Source organism: Pieris brassicae, chromosome 12 (assembly GCF_905147105.1).
Source record: "Pieris brassicae chromosome 12, ilPieBrab1.1, whole genome shotgun sequence".
NCBI lineage: Eukaryota > Metazoa > Arthropoda > Insecta > Lepidoptera > Pieridae > Pieris > Pieris brassicae.
This window is the reverse complement of record NC_059676.1, coordinates 7,469,931-7,495,919: the sequence shown is the minus strand read 5'-3', so window position 1 is coordinate 7,495,919 and position 25,989 is coordinate 7,469,931. Positions and strand designations below refer to the sequence as shown.

General features: G+C 31.6%; 5 protein-coding genes across 12 annotated transcripts in view; 3 read left to right on the top strand and 2 right to left on the bottom strand.

Moving 5' to 3' along the window:
• The first annotated feature begins 624 nt into the window (after positions 1-624).
• Positions 625-5,292, top strand: LOC123717393. Its single transcript, XM_045673366.1, has 8 exons — positions 625-983; positions 1,117-2,712; positions 2,800-2,895; positions 3,589-3,687; positions 4,206-4,241; positions 4,396-4,476; positions 4,806-4,920; positions 5,177-5,292. The coding sequence occupies exons 1-8, from the start codon at positions 704-706 to the stop codon at positions 5,211-5,213; spliced, it is 2,340 nt and encodes a 779-aa protein (XP_045529322.1). The 5' UTR covers positions 625-703; the 3' UTR covers positions 5,214-5,292.
• A 1,655-nt stretch (positions 5,293-6,947) lies between these two features.
• On the bottom strand, positions 6,948-13,632 carry LOC123717368 (F-box only protein 28). 2 transcript variants are annotated; one of them, XM_045673319.1, is made up of 9 exons: positions 13,277-13,632; positions 12,756-12,883; positions 11,941-12,061; positions 11,298-11,490; positions 10,480-10,595; positions 10,236-10,323; positions 9,701-9,805; positions 8,850-8,963; positions 6,948-8,531 (listed from the first exon to the last, which is right to left on the bottom strand). In XM_045673319.1, the coding sequence occupies exons 1-9, from the start codon at positions 13,358-13,360 to the stop codon at positions 8,269-8,271; spliced, it is 1,212 nt and encodes a 403-aa protein (XP_045529275.1). In that variant the 5' UTR covers positions 13,361-13,632; the 3' UTR covers positions 6,948-8,268. The 2 variants fall into 2 exon arrangements, with proteins under 2 accessions (XP_045529275.1, XP_045529276.1); XM_045673320.1 differs by having other exon boundaries at positions 9,716-9,805.
• Positions 13,633-13,994: 362 nt separating this feature from the next.
• LOC123717342 (zinc finger protein 26-like) lies at positions 13,995-19,547 on the bottom strand. Of its 5 annotated transcripts, none has more exons than XM_045673279.1 (3): positions 19,409-19,547; positions 18,524-18,839; positions 13,995-16,130 (listed from the first exon to the last, which is right to left on the bottom strand). In XM_045673279.1, the coding sequence occupies exons 2-3, from the start codon at positions 18,800-18,802 to the stop codon at positions 14,082-14,084; spliced, it is 2,328 nt and encodes a 775-aa protein (XP_045529235.1). In that variant the 5' UTR covers positions 18,803-18,839; positions 19,409-19,547; the 3' UTR covers positions 13,995-14,081. The 5 variants fall into 5 exon arrangements, with proteins under 5 accessions (XP_045529235.1, XP_045529234.1, XP_045529236.1 ...); XM_045673278.1 differs by having other exon boundaries at positions 19,398-19,532; XM_045673280.1 differs by lacking the exon at positions 19,409-19,547 and adding an exon at positions 18,346-18,446 and having other exon boundaries at positions 18,524-18,647.
• Positions 19,548-21,375: 1,828 nt separating this feature from the next.
• LOC123717540 (adrenodoxin-like protein 1, mitochondrial) lies at positions 21,376-22,555 on the top strand. The gene is made up of 5 exons (XM_045673586.1): positions 21,376-21,580; positions 21,650-21,701; positions 21,861-21,967; positions 22,045-22,185; positions 22,283-22,555. The coding sequence occupies exons 1-5, from the start codon at positions 21,484-21,486 to the stop codon at positions 22,384-22,386; spliced, it is 501 nt and encodes a 166-aa protein (XP_045529542.1). The 5' UTR covers positions 21,376-21,483; the 3' UTR covers positions 22,387-22,555.
• Positions 22,556-25,172: 2,617 nt separating this feature from the next.
• The window catches only part of LOC123717055 (heterogeneous nuclear ribonucleoprotein L-like), a 203,892-nt gene continuing 203,075 nt past the window's right edge, over positions 25,173-25,989 (top strand). For 2 of the 3 annotated variants that reach the window (XM_045672823.1, XM_045672824.1), the window contains exon 1: positions 25,173-25,362. In XM_045672823.1, coding sequence (XP_045528779.1) covers positions 25,297-25,362 — 66 coding nt within the window. In that variant the 5' untranslated portion in view covers positions 25,173-25,296. The remainder of the gene's footprint in view (positions 25,363-25,989) is intronic. The other variant, XM_045672825.1, reaches the window with a different exon arrangement.

Below are 25,989 nucleotides of genomic sequence, written 5' to 3'. Positions count from 1 at the left end.
CGTGTGTCAAGCACAGATGACTGATCGTTCTACTTGTTTATTTAAAAAAAAGATTATCACAATACAGAGTTGTACCGCCACTGGATTATTTTAGTATCCGTGGAAGATGTTACATACAATATAGACACGACAATTAACTATACAGTAAAAACGGATGTGATCAAGTAATTGTAGATACATTATCTTTAAAAAACTAAATCAAAATACCTTTATGATGCGTATTCAAAAAAGTCCATATCCGGTTAATTTTTTTTAAAACAAAGCTGTGACTCTACAAAATAGAATGAATAAAATGCTACGAGAAATGTAAACATCGAATAGGGACATACCTTGTTGTCGATAAAACGACCGTCCTATCACACTAGATTGTTTGCCTAAAACTATGCGTGTAAGGCAGCGCCCCGGTACTGAGTATTTAGATGTGAACAAAAAAATCGAACCTAAACGAAAGAATTCTATCAAACGAAAAGATTTGTAATAATGCGAACCTTACGAAATTTTATTATTACGTTCAATTAAATGCTTGAAAATACACTGACGTAGCAATGTTATAAACGTTTTACAAATTTCGATGAAAATGCAAATATCGATAAGCCCACATACATCACATACATTTTTATTTACAAATAAACGCACAACTCTGATTGCTGTACATTCCCTACATTATTCATTTATTCTCCGACGAACAAGTACAGTTCTAGTGATGTTTAAAATATCGATATTGATTAATATAATCGGTGTTATATCAGGTTCTTATTTGGAGGCTGAATCGAACTATAGAAAACCAAAGTTAGAAAGAAATAACATTGTTAATAAAGGTCTTTGGGTAAGAAATGTAGAGAAAAGGCCCACAGGTGGGGCGTTTATATTTCGAGCAAATTCTCTTGATGTTGATACCTTGCTGCAGGGCAACAATGACGTGTTTAGCGAAAATAGCCCATTTATATCGAGTTATGTTGAAAGGAACAAGAGGTCGGCATATCGTAAGTTTTATTTTTAATTTCTTAAATAAACATTATTTAATAAAACAAAACAACGACAAAGGAACATACATTTTAGAAATCTGAGTCAATTATCCTTACGTAAGTTTAAAATTAAATCATTTATTATTTTAAGGTAAACAAAGGCAGCCTTTTAGAGAAAGTATGAAAAAATGTTCGGGCGCAACGGAATGCACAACAGACGATGTTTTAATCCAATCAAATTTGATCAATAAATTAAAACCAGCTTTCTTCAATGATTTTCCTTATGATTTTGCTATTGTAATAAGCGATGTTCCGCCTAATGCGGATATCAATAATATGTCAAAACGAAAAACCGAAGAACAAGCTCCATTAATAAATCAATCGAATACAAGTACAGTAGGAGCAAATATTGAAGTAAATAAGACAATTAATCAGAAAAGAAGTATGTCTAATTTCTATGACTTTCAAGATGTCAAGAAAGTTGAAATAACTGAAACCTTAAATGATACTGATGACGGCGATAGTAAAATAGATCGCAGTGTGTTTGATAAAGAAAAAGATATTGTTTGGCATCAAACTGCTCCTGTGAATGTGTATCAAGTTTTACCAAAAAATAAAGAAATTAAAGACAGGCCTATATCGGAACGAGGCATAATGAAAGTGCTATCTATGTTAACAAAAACGTTTAAAAAGATTATGAAACAACATAATGAAATTAAAAATATACATAGGCGTTTGGAGAGCTTAAATGGTGAAGTTGAGAAAAAGATCGATGATTTTAACAAAAAATTCGTAGGCATTGACAGCAAATACGATGAGATATTAAAAGTAAATTTAGAACTAATAAAATTGGAAGAAAAGCTTAAGTCTGAAGAACAACACTTCAATGACAGAGATAGAGGATTTTCTAAAAATTTATTAGATTTTGAAAATCAACAAAGAAAGTTTTTGGCTCAACAAAAACAGTTTTACGGCGTACAAAAGATAATGTTAGAGGCAAATGAGAAAATTAATCTAAAACAAAATATCATTACTAAAACCCAAAGTGAGATATCGCAGAAACAAAACAATTTTTGGCGTTTATTAAAGAAAATGCAATTAACCAATGCAAATACAAAGCCACACGGTATGTTAAATATAGGAATTACTAAACCTATATTTAAAAAACAAAATAAAACTTCAATCGTTACCACAACACAAAAAGCAGTCGCTACAGAATCTGTTAAAATAAATCTACTCTCTATACCAGAAAAAACACCTTTACAAAACCATGATAAACTTATCCTTGACGACAAAGATAAACAAAATATAGATGACTTAATATACAAATACTATTTCAATAATACATTCATCGATAATGTTATGAAAAGTAAGATTCTAGCTAGTTTTGCTGCCGAGAAAAGAGCTATAAAAAAGAAGAATAAAAGAAATAATATTATTGATAAGAAAACTACGATTCTTCTACCAGTAGATAGCATTTCTGGTAAGGATTTGATCAATAAACACGCTCAGAGAGATAAACGATGGATTAGATATTTAAAAAGTAATAACGGGCGAAAAAATATAATGATGCCCACCACGAAGGCTCCAATACAAACTACTATCGATGTACAAGGCTCTAAACTTAATAAATTAAATCCTTTTATCATCATGGCTACTAGTTTTTGCAATGAAATCGGCCAAAATGGAAGCACGCAAATTTTAAGTTGGTGTATAGAAAAGGCTTTGAGGCGTCTTCAAATCATGAGTAAGTAGCGAACCTTTTCAATAAGAAAGAGCTCTTATTAGCACGTTTCTCAATTATGTTCTTAACTATGACTTTATTACTTTATAGATTTAAAATTTGAGGAGCAGTTGAATCCAGCTACAGAGGTGAATAAAGGGGTGACACAAGTAGACAAAGTTCACATTTTTACGACAACGAAGGAGAGTAAGTCGTTAAACAAATTTTTATCTCTCTATGTATAAAAGTACAATCAATTTTCCATTTCAATAATACTATTTAGCAAGCCGATAAGTGATCAGCCTTTTGTACTAACTTTTGCAGTGAAACATTGTTACGAGCTCGAAAATCAGATAGATATTAATAATTAAAGGTTTATTAAATGTAATTAATAAGGAATCTAATTGCACTTAAAAAGTACAGTCATTACGAATAAACACTGTCACATATCAAACATTACTTATGACAGTAATAAATCACCTGTCTTAAATATTTTTATCGCAATTTAAACACAATTGAAAAATGAATTGAACGGATCCACCTTGAACAGCATTCATAAACCTAGCTGGAGTAGTCTGAGTAGTTGGTGTCCTATCCACGTCGCATATTTCTAGATAGTTCGCGCTGTTCATCTCTCTTGCAAATCACTCCATCCTTTTCGTACGGCGTTCTAGCATGCTTAATCTGTTTTCGAGAAAATAATGATGCGTCCTTGTCACATATATGTAAAGGTCACTCCTTGTTCCTGCACCAAAAGGTATAACCAGACCTGGAACGCCTGAAAACGGGTTCCCTGACATATCAGCTTGCTGAAAACCTAAGTTGAAGAGAAATCCTTTTACAAGCCATTAAACCCGTCTTCGTAGCAATGTAATTGATTATTGAATAAAATATTTTTAGAATCTACTCAGTCCAATACAGTAGCGCCAGTAGAACAAACTACTCAACAAACACAAAGTTCACTAGCGACAAAATCATCCATAGTCATGTATTTTCCGGGTAAGTGGCATTCGATATTCGTTCTATGAAAATAACTAAGAAGTAATAAAACATTTTGACACATATGAGAACTCAAAGTATGAAACTTCACATAGTAAAAATGTATATGTATGTGGCGGAGAGTTTATTTCCAGTCTCTTCCGTTCTACGCCTCTGGTTTGAGAACTCGCAGTAAATGTAAAATTAGAAGTATTCAATGTATTGTTTTTTGACGTTCATAAGTGTACATTGTGTTAACAATATAAATAAATGATTTTTGAATTTGACTATATCATAAATGTATAAAAATGCCCATTAATTTGCATCAGTATTTCAAAGCAAGTGAGACAAGTGCGTAGCTTATAAGATTGACAAAGAGATACAGAAATCAAAGGTCCATATCTAAAAAGGTTTTAACGGCACTGGTTTTTCTAATATTTTATTGTTTTAAAAAAGTATTCGCTTATTATCAATTTAGTAGCCTCAATCACTTTAGGTAAGGTTGTGACAGTTAACCATAACACATAATATTTTTTTAGATAACGAAGAGCTGGAGTCTAATCTGAAACAATATGGTATGTATTATATTTTAACTAATTAACTCATTAAAAACTCATGGAATATTTTTCTCAATTAAGACATTATGTTTCTTACTCAAAGCCCCAATACAACTATAAAATTTAATACAATATATTTATTTTAATATTAATTGTTAAATTTAAATCTTAGAGCTCGTGCAGGACAATGAGGGAACGGTTTACTTCGACGGGAGTCTTCACTCTAGTGACATCGCACGAATTAGCAATCCTGGTACGACATTTATTATTACTAATCATATTCTTCTTTCTAAATAAATATATAACACAGAACACAAATATAAAATAAATGATGAAAAATATTTAAAATGAATTCCCATAATTAGTTGGTTTGTATATGAAGAGGCAGACTCTAATAAAATATTAAAACAATTGATCGCAGCGATTTTATTTAATTTAATTTATTTTAAATAAGGTTTGTAAAAACAACCATATTCAGAACCTGATTAGATTATGCGCCGGTCATTACTAAAATTACTAATCGTAATAGTTTCTAGTCGTTTATGATACATATAATGCAATCTGTATTAAACTTTTTTCTAGATATTGACAGCGAGGGCTTCTCAGACATAATGCCAGGCTTGGACAGCAACTCAAAAGTAGAATTGGACCCGCGTGCCTTAGACCTGCAAGCCCTGAGGCGGGCTAACGTTAGGCGGTACGAACAATAATATTTAATATCCAACATTCGCGCGCTAATTGTCATACTACTATATTCCAATCACTAAAGTAAATCATCACGGATCTAAAGAACGCTGCAATTTAGAAAATTTACGACTAATTAGTAATTACTGATACAATACGGTACATGTAACAATCTAGAAATACTTATATAATAAGGTTATGTACAAATCTAAAGTATAAACTTATTCCAGGTCGAAAATAACTATTGTAATGTGATTTTTTTATTACAGGATTAACGAGAGAATCATTAACATGAAAATGGTTTGAAGTCTAAAGATTAGGCTAGGATATTATAAAACTTTAATTTCAAGAACAATAAAACTACGAAATAAATTATAATAATAGATGTTGTATTATTAACAAATTATTTTTACGTCAATGCAAAGTAACCGGACGAAATCTCTTATTAGAATAGATATTTATATATTATTCGTCGTCTACCATCATGGTCCATTAAAGAATTTAGGCAGGCAGACCGTTTTTGTTGACAACCCTGTTACGACATTATCGATAAAAAAAATGTAAAATAGATAATTTTGGTTAATAAATAAAATGACGCGTAACAAATAGGAATTACATTAGTTAGCATACCCGCCACGCCGGGTTTCTGCACAAACTGCGCCTGCGTCTTACTCCGAGGTTTTTTAAGTTTAACTTCCCGTCGAAGCATTATTATTACTTGGTGTGTAGGCTTTTTATACAAATCTATGAAGTTAGATTAAATAACTCATATTTTTAAATAGTATTATTGTTTCAAAACGTATAAATACTGTTGACTATGCAAAAAACTCTGATTACGGCTCGTTCAGCCGTAACATGAGAAGTGTATGAAAATGTTTAATGATAAATTCAATTATGCATCTTGTCCAGCTTTCCATCTAGCGGAATATGAAATGTGTATTTAATTTTTTTATGTATTAAGTATCAGGAGAATCTATAACGTATATGAAGTTTTGTATTAGCAAGCTACACTAGATAACTAAATACATACGTATAGTAAGACGAGACCTAAGAACCTAACAAACCTACGGATCCCTAAGCCCTACAGATATACCCTAACACATGTATTGTAATGTACGGGATGTCTGCACCGTCAGACCTAAGGTAACATACGTAGGTCAGAGGTTCAAGGAGGTGGGATTATCTTAAAGCTATCACCAGGCAAGCTCACCACGATAATTAAGGGCTCGAAGGAGTCTTCGCCACTTTGAGAGGAAGCGAGTAATGAAGGAGACAGCTACAATATTCGAATCTGATGATCTGATGTTCAAGAAATCTTAAAATCTATTTATACCATTTTTTATTAATTTATTAAAGTTTACCACATATTAATAAATCTACGACATATTTTACAAAATCTTCCATCTAAAATGTATGACAATTGAAGTAAACATAAGTGTTACAAAAAAATTAAATATGAATAAAAATAAACACAATAAAATTAACAGAAATTTTTGGTGAAGCAGAAAAAAAATGTATCAGCAAAACAGCGAATTAGGTTCGAGACAGGAACCTAACAATGCTTTCTCCAAAACCGATTAGCTCACTCCTGAATATATCCAGCTCCGTATAAGCACTATTCAATCCGTTAATCGCGAAGAATTCGAAAGAGAGGTGCCTGAACTCCTGGGTTTTGCAGAAGGAATTTGGAAGATTTTAGACATAGGAAATGAGTAAGAGACTACAATTTAAAATCCTGTAAAAGGTCACTGCTCTGTATATAATTATTCAGATGTTTATATAAGAATAAGTACATAAAATTGCACGTGTTAAAATTTGTAACAGCAAAACAGTGTCAATAGCCACGTGAGCCGTGTCAGCAGTTGGTCAATGTTCAAGTAAAATCTGAACACAGCGATAAAACGTAGTTTAATGCCTGGTAGAAGTTGTTTTGAGATTGAATGATATTTGCTTCTCTATATGTCATAGAGATACATATTAAAATTCGTAATGGATCTGTGGCGAATAAGGAGTTAGGAATTTAATACACTCTCATTATAATCATATTTTATTTGCTTATAAGCCGATTTCACCAATACAGTTTTAGGCGGTATAATTGAGAATAACTCTACAAGGTTAAACATTTATCAGCCTACTACACAAAATATGACAAGCTTTTACAATACTAAACATTAGTATACAATTTTTATGTCGCTTCATTACTTCAAAATAATAATAACTACATTAAACAGAATTTCTTAAATAAGTATAAAGTTATACTACATAATAAAGTAATACATATACTTTTTACACTCATAGTCAATATTGCTTTTTTATAAGTTATCATATATGAGGCCAGAATGTATTCATTGTATTTTTAAATTTAATTCGAGTTCTTTGATGACTCAGAATCAATATGGCGGCTAGAGGCTACAATGTTTTTTCACCGTTGGCAATGTTGAATATAATCTCTGGTTGCGCATAGACAATTACCATCCGCAAAATATAAGCGTGTATATGAAGGTCCATCGCGGTTCAAAATCATGGCGTATTGAAAAGAGCCATGACAGGAATATCGATCACGATTACGTGAATACCAGATTTGAATACTTCCTTGTAAGGTCTTGCCAAGCGACAAATCTCAAACAAAGAACGTCATATTGTTACCACTTTCTACATAGAATCTTTAGTTCACCTAGAGTGTATATAAAACCTGTTCAAACTGAGGAGAGGACCATTATAAGTCGGTTCCTTATATAACAAGCTAATATCACGAATTAGTATTGAAAAATGTCTAGGTTGAGCCTCCTGCGCGTTTGTCCGTCCAAGAAATATTTTAGTATGTAAATATATTATGGTATATATAATAGCAATCATACTACGTACACCAATTATTTTATTACTTGAGCAAGTATGGCACAATAGAGCATAAATTGTATCAATTGCCTAGTTCAGAGTTCAATACATCAATAATAGCTTCATAATTTCTGGAGGAAATAAAATTATACACCAGACATATGTATCTAACATTGATAAGATCCTAGATCTATTTATTTGATTAATATTTCATAGATTTCGTAACGAAACCTTAAATAAAGAGAACCAGGAATTTTCTATATTTTAACCTTTTTAATGTAATAACTGATAAACTATTAATACCTACATTCAATTTATAGGTCAATTTAAAAAAAATGCAAAAGTATTGCACAAACGAAAACGATCCAAACAGATTTTGATCATCGTTCTATTTTCGATTTTTCTTTAAATAATCAATTTAATTCTCTATTTTTAACTTATGAACATAGACACTTATGAGCATAGACAAAAGCTTTTACAGACAACGCAATATACAAACACATCCACAGATAACACAACCAACAGACTATTGCAACTTTTGTTTTTTATTTTCCAAGTCTTCCGAATTTGATATACGCGGACGTTTTAACTTTCCCTCTATAGTTTTTGACAGATTACTCAATTGTCGAATCTCATTGGTGATGCCGCGTATTTTGGCCATAGTGCATTGGGTTTTCTGGCGAGGAGTCTGATTTGACGTTGAAGGAACTGGGTTTGACTCCATATCAACATCTTCAGATAAGCTTGGCAGTCTTATTTGAGGCTTTCGCGGCTTCATGTTTGGCAACACTGAAAATTTTATAACATAAGATAATGTCATTAAGAAAAATATTAGGATATATAAAAACATCTTCTCAGCTATCAACATATAACTTATTCCTGGTTACCTGGAAGGGACTAATGAAATTGTCATTGGCATATTTAGCTGAAGAAATGCGATAGAGTCCCGGAAAAAAATAATTCTCTTATAAATACGGCACGACGACACGTTCCGGGTGTCAATAAAATTCAGTATTTCTATAAGATAACATTATATATGCTTAGTTCGATTCCCGATTCTATTAAAAACTTTACGGTTTCACTCATATTAATGCCTCCAATACGTACATTTATTAGAGTTTCGTTTGTTAGTCCCAATCGGCAAAACTGACAGATCCAATTTAATCTGACTACCGAAGTGACGTAGCGGAGCAACACTTCCTGAACTGTCATTCGCTGATGCTGAAATGCGTCAAATTTTTACGTATAAAATAATAAAAAAGGCAAGTAGCACAACACAGCGCAAAGCACGCACTGTATGCGTTCGCCATTTTGCCATCTGTCTTTCTCATATCTCTTCTTGCAAACGTATATTGAATGAAACCTCTTTTTTACGTTAAAAAAATGATCTTCAATTTACATAAATAAAATAGGTCTAAATGATGTTAATGTAATTAAAAAAATAAGTGAAGTTCTTAGGGAACACGGGAAAATTTATAAAAAACTTTTCTTCACAATTCTTCCAAACCAACACAATTTCTGTTCCACTGGGAATCGAACACCGAACATATGAAACAATTATCGAGACACAAATCGATATTTAATTATAATATAAAAAAGCCAGTATCACCTTATTTAGGGTCTTAGATTTCTGAATGTTTTCTAATTAGGCAGGGCGCCTTAGACCTAAAAAATCGATTGTCAGGCATAGAAGAGTGATCACAGTACTTGTCTACTAAGAAAAATGACACAGCATAAAACTGGAATAAATCTTAAATTCATTAACAATTCTGAAACTTCTATGTCTTCGAAGCTAAATTGTCCACATGACGTATTGATCACAAAACATTCAGAAATCTAATACCTAAAATGGCGGCATTGGCTTTTTCCGTACAATGTTTTTCTTTTTGGCCGGGGTTCGAACTTTGGCCATTTGGTCTTTAATGTGAATTATAATATAATTAATAGATTAAACATACTAAATATTCTGTTACCAGCAATAACAGTCCCTCCGACCGTCTGGTCAGCGTGTGTAAGCTTGCTGTACTTTATATCGCATTCTTCAATCCGTTTTTTCAAGTCAGCTAAAAACATTAAATAGACATAAAGAAAGATAAAAATATGCAAGTGTGCCGTGTTCGTTTGCCATCGCTACTCTGAGCCCTGATTTTCAGTGTGCACATTGAAGATATATGGACAGGTATGGTGAATCAGGCTTATTTGCAACAAGAACTCCTAGTACAACTTGGAAGAATTAAATATTAATATGCTGCTACTAATATGAATCCAAATAGTTTTCGACACAGGATCCTCTCAAAGTCTTCAAATTCTTCCAATTCCATGCCAGCAACGAAGGCGCAGGCGAGTGCCTTACTAAATCAATGTGAGTACATTGCGAGTTGGGCGGAAGTTTCAAAGCCTACTGGCCTTTTGTCCTAAACACTATAAAGATTTTATATATTTGTCTTTTGATCTCTATCGCATATAATTGAATATATTTAAAGTCTAACTCACCCATACAAGCGTCCTGATCTCTCTGCCGCTTTTTTAAATCCCGAATGGTCTTCCTTTGCCTCCAGGCAATTTGCCTGTATTCTACGATCTGTAGCAAAAACGACAAAACGAATTTGTTCTTCATATCGTTCACAGTATATCTACAGTATCCAATATGTATTTAAATCCTCTAGACATAAAGTTTGTCGAATAAATATTTTTATATACAAATTCTGCAAGTGTCAAAAATTTGAATCAATCTCACCCGTTTATAAAACTTTTTGTACTGCGAAGCTACATGTAAAGACAGTTTCGCGTTCAATACAGTACGACGACGAAGATCCAACATCTCTTGTCGGAGTGCTAGTGGCAGTAAGGCAACTGAAATTAATAACAGTTCTGTGTATTTCATATGGTAAACAATTGTGATGAAAACATTATGACCATAGACCATGACACGTGCATATGGTATGGACGATAACGCTGTCTAAACACCAATTCAATAACATTTTTTTAATTCTATTTATTCAAATAAAAACACACTTAATTTTTTTTTAATAAAGAAAAACTTTCTTTAATTCATTTTGCATAGCGAATCATTAGCTTTCTGTACCTTCAAAATACGTTCTCTGTATTGTAAAAATTGCTTTTTTAATTTATGTGATCGTTTTAATCAGCTTTCAAATACGTAGAATACTCAAAAATAAATAAGATCCTATAAAACTTAAGTACAGTGTAAATTCTATCTATTTATTCACATAAATTAATAAATCATCTTAACACGTATTGAATAACGTACATTTTACAATACAGAGAATGTATTTTGTAAAGGCTAATGATTTCGCTATGCAAAATGAATTAAAGAAAGATTTTTCTTAAATTAATAAAAATAAACCAGACAGTTTCCTCCCCAAACCAGTAGGGCGACTTTTAATTATTGACAGACCAATCAGGTTTAATTAAATTAAACCAGTTAAGCCACAGCTTAAGGACTTCTTGGTATTCTCTTGTTAAAGATTGATACAATCCAGAAAATGTTCAACAATAATTTCACCCAATTAACATGCATTCAACATAATTTACCTTGGGATGGCCTGGGTTCTGGGATGGGGACGCCCTCGTGTAACTTCTTACGGAAGTCAGGCGATACTTTATCATCAAAATGCTCGATAGCCATGCTTGAAATATCTCGCAACTCTTGTAACACTTCATGCGCGCGTGGTGGAGTTTTTGATGTCTCAACTAAACTGAGAACACGACGAATTTCGTCTATCACCTGAAAATCATATTCGCATTAAATATTTAAATTTTCTCCAGTGTTGATCATGTTATATTGCTTTCAAGATATCATAGAATAATTTAAATAATAAAATAAATATAAATTCAGTTTAGTAGTTCTAAAGATTGCAGACATATATTAAGTATGAAATAAATTAATACTTTATAATAATGGTAACCTGTTTCCTGTAGTCTTATTATAGGCACCTCTCACAGAGATGGTCAATATCAATATTATGTTAACTTGTAAAATACAAAATTGTAAAGAGGCACATAAACATACAACTTTTTAATGTATCTAAAAATGTTTTAATATTAATTAATTTTTTGAATAAATACTTTACTTACTAAATTCTAACATTAGATATGTATTTGAGACTTATAGATACAGCATTAATTTAATACTAGTAAAAAGTCATCATGAAATTTTTGATTGTGTATATCTTACCTTTCCTGGTATAAAGCAGCAAATACCGCAATCCATAAATTTTGAATAAGTCATGTTCAGCATAGATATTCTTGTTTCAATTGATGTCAAAATATCACAGTGCCTGGCCAAAGGATGATATCTAAAAGCAGTAATAATAATATAGTAACTTATGCAAAGGTTATGATTGAAGTTTCCACTTTATATTAGTAATAAAATTATGAAACTAAGGTATTTTGCATCTATGACAAATATGTAAGTATGTTTATGTAGGATTATTTTGTAGGATTCATCAAAAACACAGACACTCCCAAAAATGGCTTCAATTCATATTTTAATTATTAATAAATAAATATTTTATTTATGATAGAATAAAATATTTAATTTTAAAGTATAAAAAATTTATAAGTCAAAATCCTATTTGTACACACAATATACACTTTGATCATGTTCACATACATACATATAATTTTAGGAATTTTGTGCCATAAGCATGATATGTTTTATATAAAGAAAAATTTTCCAGCAACTTAGTGTAACCCTAGTTGTTTTTACATAGGGCTCCATTTTAAAAGTAATTTAATTTAATAATATTAAGTGGAATTAATAAAACCTGTCATTAAAGATCAGTATCAGTGTACAAAATGCCCAGATTTTTATCCCAATTGGGATCAATTAAAATTGCATTATGAACAAAACCATTATGTGGCTAAGGAAACACTTAATGGACAAATGTCAACTTTGTGGGGAATTGGTACCAGATAATGAATTAGCAAAGCACATCAAATCACATAATGATACAACATGTTTAGTCAATAAATGTATGAATTTCAAACCTGCGCTCAGATTCTCTACGAGGCAGTTGTGCTTTTACACCTTTTAAGGCCAATGCATGTCGCCGCTCTATCATCAGGAATCCACGATTTAACATTCTCATGCAGATGTCATTAAAACCTTTGGATACCTGGAAAACAGTTACCCATAGTTTATTTATTCTCTTCTTTTAATAATTTACAAGCAGTTTTAGCAGATTCATTCATTTTTATATATGTAAGATAAGTTTAGATTGTTGGAGTCAAGACAAGTTGAAGTTATTATGTTTAACAATACCTTTTAACTTATCCTATCTACAGTATTAAGATATTTAAAAAAAAAATTTTCAGAAACTTGTCCCTTACATAAAGTTACTTGAAATCACGTTGAGTCTTATATTATTGAGAATCAATTAATCAATTTCTATACCTCTAACAGATTACAAAGGAGAATGATTCTATGTTAGATCTGACCAAAACAGCGAAAAATTAATAGAGAATATAAGTGTTGTAACTATAAATAAGTCATACAAATGTCCACTTACCATTCTGTACTTAGAAACTTCATCGTACGATAAGTAGGATAATATTTTTTCTACCACAACGACAGGCAGACTTAAAAAGTCCATTTTACCACACAATAATCTCGTAGAAAAGCAAGGAATAAAGAAGTGTTTATTTATCACGTAATGTAGAAACGCTATAACACTACACAGCTATGTAAAATTAATGATGATGTATTTAGGAGTTTTCCCGATGTTTCTCGGGTTTTCCTACGTTTCTACTTTTATTGAGTTTTGCCGTTGATCGTTGTTATCTATTTTTCCATATCTCATTCTTTTCTACATTAAGGTTTGTCCTATGATAAAAAAGGACAAAACACCTGATTCATAGAGGTGTATTCCACAGAACCTTTGCGTGTACAGAAAATATTATAAATTATCAAGGGTAGAAGATGTCAGATAAAATATCTGACATACCAAGCATAATCTTTCTTGTCTGTGATAGTGGTTGACAAATATCACATTGGCTTAAAGGTCTCGTTACCAGGCCATAAAATTTAAAAAAAAAATATCACAAGTACTAGGCAATAGGCATTTATAATTTTAATAATTATTATTGTCCATTGGTAAAAAAATTGCAGATTTTTAATTTTAATCTTATTAAAGATAATTTTTTTTTTATTAAATTCACTGATTATTAAAATTTGTGGAAATCAGACTTGATAAACATAACCTATTAATAAGAAAAAATATATAAAACACCATTTTTTTTAATAATATAAAATATTATAATGTGACTGCATATATAACAGAGTTCATATAATATTATGCAGTGCATATAATATGATCATGAAGGAAGATCACAGTGCTTCTTTTTAACGTGAAAACGTAATGACGTATTGTACTTGGTAGCAAATGGGCACACCTCACACTTAAATCTCTTTTCTGTGGAATGTTTATATTTATGTTGAACTAATGCAGCTGGTAGAACGGTAGCATAATCACATTGATCACATGCATAACGTTTCTTTCCAGTTACATGTGCTTCTTCATGATACTTTAAAATATATTTATTCATTGTTTGAAAAGGGCACTGTGTACATTGAAGTTTTACGCCTTGATCGATATGTTTTTTCTTATGTTTCTCCATAGCATCTTCATAGAAAGTTTTATATTTGCAGTTTTCAAAACTACAATTAATTGTTGTTGCATTTTTGTGTCTCAGCAAATGTTGGGTCATACTTGCCCTATTGTTTGAAGAGAAATCACAATACCTGCATTGTACTGTTGTATCATTATGTGATTTGATGTGCTTTGCTAATTCATTATCTGGTACCAATTCCCCACAAAGTTGACATTGTGTTTCCTTAGCCACATAATGGTTTTGTTCATAATGCAATTTTAATTGATCCCAATTGGGATAAAAATCTGGACATTTTGTACACTGATATTTTGTTGGTATATCAACTTCTTCTTTCTTTATAACAACATCATTTGATACCTTTGCAACATCAGATTCTAATTCTTTTTTTACAACATCATCTGAATCATTTAGTTCATTTGTGTTATGTACTTCACTACAATGTTGTCTAAGTTCCAATTCATTTGGAAATGTAGCAGCACAATGTTCACATATTTGTAAATCACTAGCAGGTTTATCATTATGATGCTTTATAAGAATATGTCGTGTATAAGTTTCTTTTGACTTTAACACTTTTTTACAGAATTGACATGTATAGGATACTTTTAAATGTTCTCGTAAAAAGTGAGGTTTCAACTGTCTCTTGGTATGAAAAGCTGCATTACAAAGGTGACAAATAACTGTCTTTGGCTTAGCAATTTCATGAGCACAACGTAGATGTTTACCTAATCCACTTTGGGATGCAAAAATAAGACCACAGACTGGACATTCTCTTGCAATCTTAGCATGCGTGTGGCCTAAGTAAGCTTCATGTGTGTCAAATTGTCTTCTACAGATATCACAATATGTCACCTTGTCATGTTTTCTACGTACATGTCTTTTTAAACTCTCAATTTTATCATAGGATAAATTGCATATTTTACATTTCAGACGAAAATCTTCTTTCATAGCATTGTGCTTTCTTCGCATATGCAATTTCAAATAAGTTAGTGTTGAAAACACCAATGGACATTCAGTGCAACATAGTTCACCAGTTTCTGTATTTTTTATGTTGCCCATTATATCATTATTTAGTTTACGATTAGAATCATCATCACTTCTTCTATGTTTTCTATGTACATGTCTTGCATATGTTTCACGTTTATTATAAACCATTGGACAAAATGGGCAATTGAAATATCTATCTTCCACTTTAATGATTCCTGAATGCTTTCTTCTTATATGCACAATCAAACTTCTATGTTTTTCATAAGTAAGACCACACTCTTTGCAAACATGTTTAAAAGATTCTTTAAAAGAACCATGTTTTCTCCGCATATGCATGCGTAGTCTGCCCATGCCTTTGAAAACTAATGCACATATTTCACATGTCCTTTCCTCTACATCATCTTGTGTTGAATCTGGTCCGTGTTTTCTTTTAATATGAGCAACAAGACTATTTTTTGTTTCATATGACATACTACAGTAATCACATATGTGTTTGAAAGACCTTCGAAATACCTTATGTTTTCTTCTCTGGTGCATTCTTAAAGTTTTAGGTGATTGAAAGACTAGATGGCACACCTTACAAACATAATTAGGAGCCATGTCTGAGTTATCTGGTATTTCACTGGGTGGTTTATCATTAATAATGTTTTCTAGATTTTGCAATACAGACTCCTTTTCGTTTCGATTTTGTCCAAGTTTATCAAATGGTTCAGGCTGTCCATCATCACTATATGGTCCTTCAACCATAAGACCATTATCATTTGCAAACTGAAACATAAAAATATACAAATTTACTGTATGCTAAAAAATGCTCTATAATCACTATTTATTACTTTCATTCATTCATCGCCTTTTATAAGGGGAGGATTAGGGGGAGTGGTTTGGACGTTTTCTTATAGACTTCGAAATCGAGTAGAAGAAAATTCTCGTGCAAATCTAGGGTATTCGATGATAACACCTAGCGTAATCAGGTTAGCGGTTTAGGGTCAAGAACTGGTGGCTATTTAGTGAAGTGGAAGTTTTAACCCAAAATCAACATGGCCAACGTACTTGGCGTGTGTGTAGCTTGGGGCTGAAATTCAGGCGTCTTCTATTGGGTCGATCAGCACATCGGCGCGCCAGAATTATTGTGCCTCAGTTTCCGACCACAGAAAAGACGGCAGCCCGTCCATAGGCAGGTAGAGGGGGATTGTGCTCGAAAACACTTTGGTCAGCTACTTAGGGCAGTGATAGGAAACGGTAGTTTGGTGTTCCATTTTCAAATTGTTTGTCTAAAACTGAATGGTTTGAGTAGCCGGCGCAACGTTGAGAAATTGTGAACACAGTTTTAAATTTGTACAGACCTCTGGTTTCCAATTTCCATACACAGTAAAATTCAACGACCCCCGGAAACAGTGTTAGATAGAATTTTTCAGAAATTAGAAATTTAGAAAATTAGTTATGTGGGGATGGACACAAAATTTGGGGTGCTTTCAGGAGGCTCACCTGATGTTAAGTGATACCACCGCCCATGGACACTCTCAATGCCAGAGGACTCGCGATTGCGTTGCCGGCCTTTTAAGAATTTGTACGCTCTTTTCTCGAAGGACCCTAAGTCGAATTGGTTCGGAAATACTTCAGTGGGCAGCTGGTTCCACATAGCGGTGGTGCGCGGCAAAAATTGCCTTGAAAAACGCTCAGTCGTGGAACGTCGGACGTCGAGGTGATACGGGTGGAATTTTGTATTTTGCCTCGACGTCCGATGCTGAAACTCAGCTGCAGGTATTAATCCGAACAACTCCTCTGAACACTCCATGGTAAATGCGGTAGAAGATGCAGAGTGACCCCACATCTCTACGCAACGCCAAAGGATCGAGCCGCTCGGAGAGGGATTGGTCATTGACGATTCAAACCGCTCTTCGTTGGATACGGTCAAGTGGAAGGAGCTGGTACTGGGGAGACCCCGCCCAGAGGTGAGAACAGTATTCCATGTGGGGCCGTATTTGCGCTTTATAGAGTTGCAAGCGGTGGCCCGGAGTGAAGTACCGTCTCGCCTTGCTGAGCACACCAAGCTTTTTGGAGGCTAATTTAGCCGTTCCCTCCAAATGACCGCGAAACTGAACGTCGTTCGATATGTCAACGCCAAGTATTCCGATGCTGGCTGTGGCTTCAAGAAGAGTGTTTTCGAAAAGAGGAGTAGCGACAAAGGGTATTTTTTTCGCGGAAAACGCGCAAACTTGTGTCTTCTTGGGGTTAAATTGGACTAGGTTTAGTCTACCCCAGTCCGAGACTCCACGTAGTAGAGTTTCGACTTCAGACACAAGTTTGTTCCGGTACTCATGGCCAACTGCCCGAGAAATACCTGCCCGGCCAGTGTAAAGAGTATCCCCAGTGCTGTCGTCCGCATAGCAATGAATGTTGCTAAGTTGTAACATGTCATTGATATGCAGAAGAAACAGGGTCGGGGATAGAACACAGCCTTGTGGGATTCCCAGCATTCACGGGTTTAAGGTCGGAACATGCTCCGTCAACGGCGACCTTGATGCTCCGATCGGCCAGAAAGCTGGAGATCCAGTCGCATAATTCTCGGGTCTCTTTTAACGGAACGCCCTTTTTAACTAACTTTACGGTAGGAGTATTGTATCTTTGAACGTATCAGTGGGGCGTGAAAGTGTGGAATCGAGTTATTGTTACTCAATTAGCGACAATACAATTTTCCAGGGTGTATGTAGCTGAAATAAGAATTACTAAGAAAATATTCCATACATATAAGTCTTCAGCCCCCAAATCGCGTGTTGTGTGAACAACGCACCTTGAGCCTCTACATCAAAAATTAACTGAGAGGGGAAAACGTTTGACTCGGTATTTGAAATCATTTCTTCATATAATTGACATGCCTTTTGATTCTTAGGAAGAATATAATAGAAATATTTCTGCCCCACCCAACTGGTGGGGCACAACCGCACAAAAGTAGTTGGGTATAGACAATCTTTCCATTTCTCACAAGTATTGCCATTGTAACATTTTCTCCTTCCAGTCGCTGATATGACCTTTTCCCCTAATTAATTCATTCACAGGCCGCATGTTGCTCAGCAACAGCTACAACTAGTATAATTATACTGATATAAGAAGTTAAAAATACTTTATATATTTTTATTAACTACTACTAACTTTTAACTTACATCATTGAAGTCTAGCTCTACTTCAATATTTTCAACTTTAATAGAAACTTCTGGATCTAATGCAGAATCAGATGTAGGATCAAATACAGTTACAGTGGGAAGTTTAACCTTTTCCTCAATGTCTTTAAAAGGATCTTCTATATTCTTTTTCTTTTTTTTCTTTTTTGGTTTGATTTCATAGGACATAGGCTCTTCTGGCAAGAATGATGTAGGGTCCTTTCTTTCATAAATTTGTCCCTTTTTTTTAAAGTCTACATTATTTTCTTCCATTTTAGACATTTTTTACAATTTCAACTTATCTACAATTTACAATTTCCTGAAAAGTAAACATATTATTATTAATTTTGATAGTGTATAAAAAACATAATACATTAATATTATAATACATTATTTTTTTTTAAATTTAAACTGACCTTATAAATATGTTACTAACATAATATGTATTGATATAGTTATAATTTGAATATTATCAGTACATAAAAGCAATATGTTTTAATATACATGTTTTCTAGCAGTAATAGTTGTGTATAATAAAAATTCTGCAATATTATTATTTATAGTTACTAAGTTAAATATCTAATATGAGAGTAAGAATAAATTTTATAAATTGGTAATAATTTACTAATTCTGTTGTTAATTAAAAAAACAATAAAATTATGACACATCGTTTTACTATTAAAATGAGACCAATAAAAATATATAAAACTAATATGTATCTGGAACTTGGATTGATTTAAATAATCAACAAGGTTATGTACTGAAATTAAAATACACGTCACAATATTATCACCGTCGCAAAATTTAGCCACCTTATACCTGTATAACCTTAGTTCGCAATTCATATCCTCGTTTACATTAAGCATTGTACACAAACCTGATAGATACCTTAATTTTAATCCATTCATATTTGTATTCATAAATATTTATACATCATCCTTTTTACTGTCATAACTTCTTTTACTATATTTTTTTAAAAACCTAAAAATATTGTAACTTTAAGAAAATAATATTATAATTTACAAATTATGGTGTGCTGATGATAATAAGTTATTATTTCATGGATAATTGACAAGTGTGATTATGCCAGTATCAAAAGTCAAATAAGTCATATATGCTTTTAGAGTTTAGACAGTTAAGTTTCAATGTTTCACCACATAAAACACAATAAAGGATAGACTAAAATTGATAATCAATTCAAAAATGGTAAGAAAATTAATACATCAATTGCAACTACATGGCTTTTTGCAACTTAAATTAATTTTGAGTGTTAAATAAGAAATTACCATATTTCATGTTATTCTTTTTAGGAATCTAAGTTATTTATCATCAAATAAAAATATATGTAATAAATAAGACTAGCCTCGTCTCAAATGTTGAAATTTACATAAATTCAATAAATAAAGTAGGCTTAGATGTAGTATACTAGACACGTCGGTCTAATTATACGGATATAAATACTTATTTTTAAAAATTAATACCTCTTCATAATGTGGTTCTATAACACCACTAACATTATGAACATGGTGGCATTATCTATAGGTGCTAAACATATCTTTGCCTGAGTGCTAGTTAGCAATTTCATATAAAAATATCATTAAACTACCTCCAAAAATTATATATGTACTATATTGTAAAAGAACAAATAAGAAACTTATTTTTAATTACGGATCAATTTTGAAGAAATCCGAAAATTACGAACATATTCTTACATAGATTGCTGTTTAAAGTTGTAGCGACACCTACCATTTACAGCTATAATCACTGCAAAGTCGTCATACCCTGAAATGCGCTTTAGGTAAGACTGGTTGTTGATCCTTAATTTAGGTTCGAGAACCTTTCTTTCTCCAGTTATTAAAAGCAACACCTGATTCAAGCTCATAACAGATGGAATTGATAAACTGAACAGTATTTATTGCTCAGTGTCGCTGGCTGTAATTAGTTGCTCGCGCCGACAAAGACCACTCCAGCATGATGTATCACTATCTATATTCCTCCATAATTCCTAGTCTGTGCTGTAAAATATATATAAACTGTAATTTTATAAATTATCTACCGGAATCTCCGTGAAGAAAATGCCCTTGTACCAAATTGTTAACAGGTTACTGTGGTAGTCACGATATGAATAAAGATAATTTTACAAAATGGGTGACTAGAGACAAGACAAGCTAATTCTAACAACAAATCTAACACGACGTTCATCAATTGTTATGGATAATGCTAGTAGACACACACGTTTTAACTTATTTATTTTTTATTGGCAAACGCACAATATTAAATCATTTATATAAGTCTAGAACCTAACCAACAAACCTAAACCAAATATTAAGTCTGTGATTATAACTGAAATATCAAAAAGCTATAATATTCCAACCAACCCAAACTTTACGGAATACGGACCCTTACTTGAAATGTCCCAGTGGGAAGAAATAAGATAGTACGACCATCAGAAATCTGCAGTATAGCAATAGTAGCGAAAATTAGAGACAAATCGGAGAATTTGTAGGAGGCCTTCACTCCATCGGAGGTCATGTACTTGTATTAAATATACAAAAATAATCCTTAAATAGTACTCGAATATAGGCTATTTTTTTAATCGATATTTAGGGCTAATTGAATAGGGAATATTCTGTTGGAGTTGGCATCACTAGTCACGTGACCATTTCCATACAAATTCGTTTGACGTTAGTGGGTTACGCCTGTGGTAAAGTGACTTTGTCTCAAGCTTTATAACAAGGGTTTATTATAATTTCTAAGGTTACATATAACTAGTTAATACTTAAAAAACATATAATTTCAGTATAATATGTATTTTGATCTTTGACTTAATTAATAATAATAAGTATTATCAATAAATAATAAAAACTTGTTTGCTTAACCCTAATCTTTAATTATATGTTATTGTTCATGTAATACACACGAAATAATTCTATAAAATTGCTATGTTATCATAGCATATAAGAATGCTCCGTTCTCTAAGATGTTTTAGTAAGAATACAAAAGAGTTAGGAAGTTTTTCACAATATTGTATTCAGAAATGTAGCTTTCATTTAACTTCAGGTAACATCTTTTCATTCAAACAAAATAATTATTACATGTTTTTTTTTTAAATTCATATTTCGTTTTTAGCTCTAACGCACGGTGAATATGAGTGGCAGGATCCTAAATCTGAAGATGAAGTGTAAGAAATCTTGATTTTGTTATTAATAAAGATCCAGTAATGGGTGGATACGGGGACAGGGTCTTACTGTATTATCATATAGAATTTCCTCCCTCTAGACATAAATTCTGGATCATCCCTTGCATCCAGTTTACATTATTAAGTAAAGTATTGTTTCAGTGTAAATATTGTATATGTGGATAAAGAAGGTAACAAAACCAAAGTAAGAGGAAAGATTGGAGATAATGCATTATATTTAGCACATAGGTATGGAATAGAAATGGAAGGTATGTGGGTGAAATTTATACTAAACACTATGAAAATAGTCAATTTCCATTGTTAATTAAATTAATTTACTGCACAGGTGCTTGTGAAGCGTCACTGGCATGTACAACATGCCATGTTTATGTCAATCAAGATTATTTTGATAAACTGCCTCAATCAGAAGAAAAAGAGGATGATCTATTAGATATGGCCCCATTTTTAAAAGAAAATTCTAGATTAGGTTAGTTAAAGTATTAATTATTAAATGACAACATTATACAATAGTTTTATACATTATACGATGCATATATTGAAATAATGATCTAATGTTTTTGCAGGATGTCAAATAACATTAACAAAAGACCTTGAAGGAATGGAACTAAAATTACCTAAAGCAACAAGAAACTTTTATGTTGATGGTCACAAACCCACCCCACATTAAGAAATGATAAAATAAAACTTTCGAGTCTATAAATGTTTATTAAATTAGGTCTAAACTCGGTTAGTTATTTTCATACTAAATTGCAGTTATGCAACTTCTAAACAATTACTTTAACCCAATTTTTTTATTTAATGTAGATATATATGTAGATTAATAAAAACATTATAAATAGAAATGTTGTTTTTATTTATTACACCAGTTTTATTTATTACACTTGTTTAAATATAAAAAATATGTATGTAGATATTCTAAGTAATAATCTTTTCCAAGAATTGCTATGTTCTCACAATGTAACAACTTTCAACTTCATAGTTGTAATGAATGTTTTGAGGCTTCTTTAATGATTATGGATAAACAGTTTTTCAGTTGAATTCATCACTAAATAGGTTACTCCATTTGGCAAATGACATAGTTTATTTGCAACCCTGATTTGGCAGAACATGAGTAGAAATCCAATAAAATCACATTTATAAGGGCATTATATTAGTTTTAATGTTCTCATGTGTTTCAATACTAATTGCCTTCTTTTTCCTTTTGATGCTAATTTTTTTTTAGTTTAGTTGTTGGTACCCACATAAAAGTGCAATGTGCCAAGCATAAAAAAGCAAAGTTCTTTAGACTGTTATGTAGTCTTTTAATTTCTATTACAATAATAAAATGAATTTACTAAGTATGAAATGAAAAACAGCAACAGTCTCTAAATCATTAAAAAGTCAAATTAAAATTTTTCTTCTATTTTTTAAAATTTTGTCTATCAATAATTGAGCTTGGTAATAATGTTTTACTTTAACATGATGTCGAGGAGTTTGCACAGTTTAGTACTTAACTTCACTTGACTTGGGTTAGTACCTTAGCTCTCTAGTATATTTACTTACTTAAAAAATTAAGAACATAACCAAAGAAAATTTGTTTAGACACATGTAGTGCAGTTCATCATTTTTGTTTCACTTTATTTATTTCATGTATAACTTGTAAAACAACAAAAAACCTAGTATGAAAAATAATAAGTAATCAATAAATAAATATTTACTTCAATTGAAACTCTCAACTTTTGAGATAGTATTTACATATTTTATTATGAACAGGAACAATAATTCAGCATTCAGGAACTTAAAGTCTATATTGATACCACTAGATCAACTGTGTAGTATTATTAAAAAAATTCTTTGTTCAGATACTTAAGGCTCAAAATATGATTTAATTGGGAAGTAAAATGTTAATATGTTTTAATATTGTTTAGAGTGTTTAAAATAAAAATTGATGCCTTTTTAATTTGAAAAAGGATAAAAGTTTATTAAAAAATTTAAAACAGCACCAGAAGTATTCTAAAAAAATACTAAGAAAAGAAAAAACTTTTGGATCTTGTTTATGTCTATACCCTTCAATAAATAAATAGGCAGATTGTAAGAAGAAGTAAAAATGATATATATATTTGATGATAGATATATAAATTTAAAAGCATGGTAATATTTAACATAAGTTTAAATTATAACACCTCTATACTGTCTTTACTTATAGACCATGAAAACATTTTGAGGAGTGCACATGAGCTAATAAATCAGTATCAACACTCATAATATTCAAATTTTATTTCAGCTTTCTCTATACAATCCATCCTCATATAAACGTCTGTTTTTCCAAAAAGTTACGAGGTATTTATTATTTAGTTATTGATTTATTATTCTATAGGTATTTACTGAGACTTTAACTTTTTCTATAATGCTTGGAAATCATATATTAAATGATTTACTGACTCATATAAACAAATTTTCATGAATTTTATTTAACAACATATTAAATTACCTTTTTTATTAATTTATTTTCTATACTTTTTTTTGAGTTAATGGCCTGGTATCTAGAGCTTTAGGCCAATATTTACTATGCTATATAATATATACCATATTTTCCCTGGTTTTACACAAAATGCACAAACCGTGCGGGCCATAAATAAAACCTATACCATAGAGCATTTACTGAAGAGTATATAATTACTTCGATTTACCACAGACTAAGAAGATTATCAATATACCACGAAAAATTACCATCAAGGTGCACGATTAATTCTAACGATTTTATTTGTTGTTATGGAACCCAAACTTAAGAAAATTGTTTTTAAAACGTACTCGCTTAGGAAGGGATCTATATAAGTAATAGTAATGTAAAGTATAAAAAGTTTATATTGTTATTAAAATGTATTTTAAAATCTTTTTTATATACATTAGTCCAAATTAGAGAAAAATCATTATATTAATTTGGAAATAAATCATTCCAACGATTTAATTTGAAGAAACATTATTTTAGGAAATTTCATCACATTTTTAAATACCTATAATATATTTAATTTCACTAACAAAAGCTTGCCAACGTTCGGAATACTGATACTTTGGTATATAAACAATAATTAAATACAAACAAGATTAAATGTCAATAGCACGTAAGAATCACAAAGAGAGAAAAATAATACATGCATTCATAAATTATAAAAACTAATAAATGGATTCTCTACTTGTATGGGTTTCATAATTTTTAAAGGTCTTGGTTCTCCATTATTTTTGTAAATATAATATTGAAAGGAGATTCACAAAATACCAACTTTTAATAATAGAGGCTTAATACTTTCCGACTAAAGTGACTATTAGTATATATAGAATACTTTCCCATTTGAATAAGCTACTTCTAAATATATAAAAAAACCGTAATATGTGTTTCACTACAGCTGGTCACCCTAGTAGTTACCGCTCCGTTCATTGATGCTCCATTCGCGACTCGCTTCATGTTAGAATTCATTCGTACTTCGTTGATCGTTCAATCAGTCTGCTTGTAACATTTATCTGAGGCGGTCGGTGTGTTCGTATTGTTTTTATTAAAACGCGTTTCGTTGTGAAGTAATTGTGTTTTGTATTAAAGTGCATGATGGCTTACAACGGCGGTGGTGCCAAAAGACTGTGTACAGGGACTGATCTGGATGTTGAAAGGGTAAGTTGTGTTTAGATTGCTCTAGTTGACAAAAGTTGTCTGTGTATATGGATGAAAATGGCCGTGTTTTCTTCCGTCATGTTACACTTTATCATATTTTTTAGATATGTGAAACAAATTTCGTAATATAGGTAAGATTCTATTGAATTGAATGAAGTATCCTGTTGATATTTATGTTTATACACGCTATATTGTTATTCGGTGTTTGAGGTTACGTTGACAGATGACAAAAGTTAGAATGCTATGTTGACGTACTTTCTGTATTTCAAGCTGTTGTTGATTTTTTTGTTGCCAAGAATAAACGGCTGCCGGACTCCAGAGTCATTAATTATAGTTCGAAAGTGTATGTAACGATTGACACATTTCGTTCATGACTTATTGAGAAACGGCGGGAAATTTTAATCAGTCGGACATATTAAACATTATTTTATAATAGAAAACTAGTAACCACTTCATACATGTGATAAATGTGAAGATTTAAGTATAAGGATAAGAAATTATTATTGGAACTGCCTACAAGTTTATATTATATATTTTTTTTAATATAAAAATTTAAAATATAATCATTAGTATTTTGGTATATATCAAAATAATTATACCCATACTCTTAGTAAAGTAAGTAAGTAG